We start from the raw sequence: 5,866 nt of genomic DNA, 5'->3' as shown, positions 1-5,866 counted from the left end.
ACTAGTGCATCCAATCGAATTCGCCATTAGTTAATCGGAGTTGGTGAAAGAGGCCCTTGGTGAATTGAGCCGTTTAGTGAATTTTGAAGCAAAGATTTAGTGAAATTATTTTTTGACCCGTGGCAACACTGGGCAAGAGCCAAAAAAATAAAAAGAAAAAGAACCATGGTTATGCGAATCTGTCGTCAGATGAATATCGTTCTTTCTCCAAAAAAAAAAAAAAAAACAGGAAGGAAACTTTACGCAGGAATATTCATGATATGACATTAAATTTGTTTAGTGGAGCTGACAAGATCACGTTATGATTTATTCTGTAACAAACTTTCTCAATACGGGAAAAAATACGCAATATTGAAATCCAATCTGTGATATTAGAAGATAATATCAAGCAGCTAATTCAGCTTTTCCTGTGTATTTATTTTAGAAGGCAGTGTCGCTTCGCGCAGCTTAGCGCCGAGACACTACAAGTGTCTCCAGATATTACGAATACACTAAACATGAATCTCCTTCCAAAAGCGCATGAGGAATTCAGTCACGCGGAATACTGGAACACATTTTTCAAAAAGCGTGGCAAGAAGGCGTTCGAATGGTAAACATTCTATATTTATGTTAATGTTATTTTATTGTTTTTTTTTTGTAACTCTTAATGTTTATTCATTTTGTTTGGCTTTAGGTACGGTGAATATCCAGAATTATGTGAAATACTTGTGAAGTATATCAAAATGAAAGATGACATTCTGATTGTTGGTTGTGGGAATTCTACATTAAGCATGTCTTTGTATGATGTTGGTTACAGGTACAATTTCTTTTGTGCGTGCGTGTGTGTACATGTATATATTTATATAAATCATAGTTTGCTAGGTTTATAATGTATAGTCAATACTTGATAGCAAGTTCAGTCACTTGTATTACACTAGATTAGTATATTTTAAAAACTACTGTACACACACATGAATAAAACAAGATTAGTAAAAAAAAGGCAATAGGAGTCTATCTCTGATTGTTAAAATTTCAAGTTTATCGAAACTCGAAATTTTAATAACCAGAGGTAGACTTCTATTGCCTTTTTTTATTAATCTTGTTTTATTGATTGATTTAAGGAGTTTTTAACTTGTATTAGTTATTATTTTATTATTATTACTGTACATGAAATTAGCACAGTGAAATATAAAAGTATATATATATTTAACGATTAAATACTCAATATAAATGATATTGCCAGGTTTAACAAAATATTAGCAAAATATATATGTACTATTTCATTGTCAAAATTGATTAGACATTATGTTACTGCATTTAGATACTTTATATAAAGCAGCCTCTCTTTAATATATGTACTAATCCAGTATAATATATAAGTTATCAAATTCACTTTAAGTTCCTATAAAAAAATAAATCAAGATTGATATTACAGAAATATAGTCAATATTGATATATCACATATTGTGATCCAACAAATGCGTGATATAAATAACAGTACAAGGCCAGATCTAGTATACAAACATATGGATGCTACACAAATGACATATCTTGATGGAAAATTTAGTGTGGTTCTCGACAAAGGTACACTGGATGCTCTAATGCCAGATACCAAAGAGGCAACATTGTCTATAATTGATAGATATTTCAAAGTAAGTTTCCGATTAGAGAAATTACTAGAAAAATTACTAGAAAATTTGTTTTCAATAAACTAAATTATTTAAAATTTACTTTAGGAAATCACACGAGTGTTACGGAACGGAGGCAGATACATCTGCATATCGTTGCTCCAAGAGCACATTCTACGTAAGCTTTTGTCATACTTTCCTACTTCAGGCTTCATGTTTCGCATAGCACGATGTCATGAAGCTGAGTTGAAAGCACGTATAGAAGAAGGCAGTTCAATTCCTGTCTTTGTGATCGTTGCTACAAAATTTACTAAATTATCCCAGAACGTATGTTTATAATAAAAAATCTTTAGAATTCTTATGTTGTCTTATCTTAGCTTTAGCTAGATGAGCAAGTTAGTCAAACTTATTTTTGTAGATTATAATCCTGATAGGTTCTCGAGATAGCTCTGGTTAATGGCCCACCGGAACGATTATCTACGACAGACGATGTGATATCCGCTGTATTATCTGCACAACAATCGGCATTGGTGTGCAATAGTCTTTACAAGAGAAGCGTTGCTGATGTGGGAGAAGTATCATTGGATTTACATCGTCCAGGTGATAAGTATCCACGATACACTGTCTATGTTCTCGATCAAGCACGCACACAGGGGGCAAAGACATACGCAGCTTTCATTGTCCCACAGGGAAAGTACGTTTGATTTATTAGTTGAATAAATGTTTTACTATTGAGTTGCTGTCACTATATATTTTTCTTTCTTGGTTTAACAGAGAAACAGATTGGTTGTTCAGTACGAAAGAAGGACGACAGCAAGTCCTGAAAAGCGCGCAGCGAGATAGACTCGCAATTGTTACCTTACGTAGAGAACACAAGTTTGACAATTGGGATGCTGTAAAAACGGAATTAGAAAATTGCGTTCTTAACTTAGCACCGGCTGGCTTGTGTAGTAAAAATGATATTCCTTTTCTTTCTTTGGGTTTAGATGTTGGGGTTCGAAATATTTGCTATGAAGGAAAAAGTGAAATCAGTGGATCGTTTGTTATCGAAGAAGTAGAGAAGGATGGCCACGAATTCAGGCGGCTTGTGTTTCTGAATAATCCTTATGTCATTCAGAGCGAAGCCAGACTAAAAGACGGTACTAATTTATAATCGATTCGGAAATTTTACGATAATGACACAATGATTGTGACTGATGACAATTATTTACAGCAAAATCTAGACGTGGTAAAACGAAGAAAATTGCCGATCCTGGATTCTTAGCTTGTGAACATCATATATATATGAGCACTGGAGTAAATGCAGTAATCGATATAAAAGAACAAGACAATATTATGATTATAGGACTTGGAGGTGGTGGTCTTTGCATGTTCTTACATCAATGTTTTCCTAAGGTATGTATCTTTAGATAGGATTCATTATTAAGTCGTTTTTTTTTTCGTAATATAAATCAAAAATTTTTATTTTTTTCAGCTAAAAATTACTGCAGTCGAAATTGATAATACTATGTTAAAAGTAGCTATCGAATACTTCAATCTCGTTATTGATGACAGGATGAAAGTGGAGATTGCAGACGGAATTCAATATATTAAAGATGTTGCGGCATCTGAGACGAAGTATAAGGCGATACTTTTCGATATCGATAGCAAAGATACCACCATCGGAATGAGTTGTCCACCTAAACAATTTCTCGAAATGTCAGTGCTGAAAGCAGTTGCCTCGTGTTTAACGAAAAACGGTCTTTTTCTCTTGAATTTAGTCAGCAGAGACAAAAGCCTAAAACAGAAAACTAAGGATGATCTGAAATCAGTATTCCAATCGATTACTTGTCACGCTATTCAAGATGAAATTAATGAAATTGTTATGTGTTCCGTTGAAAAACACAATCCGAAAGAATGGAAAAATAGACTTAGACTCGCTGCCATCGACTTGAACAAACAAGCAACCACGAGAAAATTATCCTCTTTCAAGGAATCTTTTGACGATTCCACACTTTTAGAAAATTTATCTGCGGAATTGTAACGCTTTGTACAAATATATTCGTCATGACAAATAAAATTAAAAATATAATTTCTAATAGTGTTTAACATGTATCTTTCAAAATATCTTCTGTCAATGTACTACTTTTCAATGGAAATATTTTTTGCAATTTATCAAATCAATACTAAAGATCAAACGATTTTAAATGTGCGATAATTTTAATGATTCAAATATTAATTTTATAAATACAATTTTCATAAATTGTTTGAAATTAAAATAAAGCTTAATTCAACTCACCAATACGATGCTTAGCAGCAGAGTTATAAAATTCGTTAAACTGTAAAACAGAAATTTATGAAAATTAAAGCAAGATTAAAATTCGTATTTCAAAAAATAATTATCACAAGCGATTTTAAATTTATATATTTCTTATAAAATAATTATACAATTTCTTTAAAAAAAAAAGGTATTTTATTTCTTACGTTTAACATATTGCATTTCTCTGAAGTGTAATCGTTTAAAAAATTTAACAAGTATAAAAGCCTAATTTTATTTTTTTAGGATTCAAGTAATTGTGAATGTTAAATGCATTGAAAAAATATGTTACATATAAAACTATATTAAATGTCATGAATATCTTGGTAAATATCTAAAACATAAAAAATTGAAAATATAAATATTATAATGTGCGTATTTATAATATAAAATTGCATGTAGAATATGCCATGAAATCATAGAGATAAATAGACAATTTCGCGATAACAATACATAAGTAATAAATTGTAATGACCCCAAGGTTGCTCTATCGGCACTCAATACTTCCTAGGCCTCTTCCTCCTCTTCTTCATTGCACACTACTAATTTCCGACAATGTTAATTATGATCATGCGACTCTTTACACGGAACTTCCTACATTGATTACTCATAATCGCGCACCGTATCACAGCGGAAAGAAATATCGCACAAAATCACATTACCCCGCCATATTCCACGAATTCATGCGAAACAATGCGAAATGATTTCGAGAAAAGGAATTCGAAAGTCGCGCGTCTAACATTCCGCACCATCCATTACGGCGACGTTGTCAGTTTGTCACTTCGAACTGTACTTTCCGTCATGGTAGAGTCCCTATAGTAGGCTGCTTTTTCATGTTGACGCTCGACGCTCATTTTCAGCGTCAAAACAGGTCACGTGATCAAAATTGATGCTTGGTATTCGTCAATTTTGATCACATGACCTGTTTGACGCTCGAATCGAGCGTCGAGCGTCAGCATGAAAATGCAGCCGTAAGGAGTCAAGTCATAATGGGTATCGATCTCTGATGGTCAGATTTCGAGTCCCTTTAAACGCCGCCATTTGCAGATACTTTCGATGTGGTAGTGAATCTGTGAATTGGTGTGAGCACTGTTTCATAGTGTAAAAGACGCGAACGCGAAATCGGACTATCAACTGTCAACCATGGTGGAATTCTTTGACTATAGGTTTGTTTTCTGTTCCTGCACTGGTTGCACTAGTTCAAAAAGTGTACACTAAAGCGTTTTCTGAGGATCGATTCTGTATCTTGAAATGAGGTGAAAATTACAAAAGTGAGTGAATTTACTAGAATACTGATAATTTCATTGGTCAATACCTAGTAAATTTGTTCACTTTTGTAATTTTCACCTTGATTGAAGATACAGAATCGATCCCATATACCCAAAATGGCGTCAATGACAGTGTTTTTTTGTTCCAGTGCAACAGAACTCAGTGCACGAGTTCACCGAACTAGCTGCACTAGGTCTTGAGTCAGTGTAAGCAGTGCAAACACCGGTGTGCACTAGTTCAGCTACAGAAAACAGATCTCGCGTAAATGACGCATAGCAAATGGTGGCAAGTTCTAGAGTCCACGACTAATAAAACGATAAATATATGGAAATAAAAACTTTTCTCGATCTAAAAGACTTATATTTACACTAATAGCGTTTTCGGCCCGATCGGATTTGCACCAACCTGGGTTGGATTAATCTTTCCTATTGGTTGATATCACACGCTCTACCAATAGGAGAGCGCAAAACGCCATTAATCCAACCCAGGTTGGTGCAAACCCGGTCGGGCCGAAAACGCTATAAGTATAAGAATATTCAAGCCTATGACGGTCAAAGCTAGAGGGAGGGCTCCGATTGCACACATCGCATATTGCACACATGTATCGCTGATTGGCCAATTTAAAAATAAAATAATCTCATTGGCAAAACAGTGAAAAATTACTAGGCACCAGTTGATATGAGTAATGTGTACA

At 34.0% G+C, this 5,866-nt stretch overlaps 1 protein-coding gene across 1 annotated transcript; it reads left to right on the top strand.

Annotated features, from left to right (window-relative positions):
• The first annotated feature begins 160 nt into the window (after positions 1-160).
• LOC108769234 (methyltransferase-like protein 13) lies at positions 161-3,652 on the top strand. The gene is made up of 8 exons (XM_018520099.1): positions 161-589; positions 674-796; positions 1,415-1,631; positions 1,716-1,934; positions 2,042-2,301; positions 2,382-2,746; positions 2,821-3,002; positions 3,082-3,652. The coding sequence occupies exons 1-8, from the start codon at positions 498-500 to the stop codon at positions 3,628-3,630; spliced, it is 2,007 nt and encodes a 668-aa protein (XP_018375601.1). The 5' UTR covers positions 161-497; the 3' UTR covers positions 3,631-3,652.
• The last annotated feature ends 2,214 nt before the right edge of the window (positions 3,653-5,866 follow it).

The sequence above is a fragment of the Trachymyrmex cornetzi genome, unplaced genomic scaffold (assembly GCF_001594075.2).
Source record: "Trachymyrmex cornetzi isolate Tcor2-1 unplaced genomic scaffold, Tcor1.1 scaffold88, whole genome shotgun sequence".
Lineage (NCBI taxonomy): Eukaryota > Metazoa > Arthropoda > Insecta > Hymenoptera > Formicidae > Trachymyrmex > Trachymyrmex cornetzi.
The sequence above is the reverse complement of the archived record's forward strand: the minus strand, read 5'-3'. Positions and strand labels throughout refer to the sequence as shown.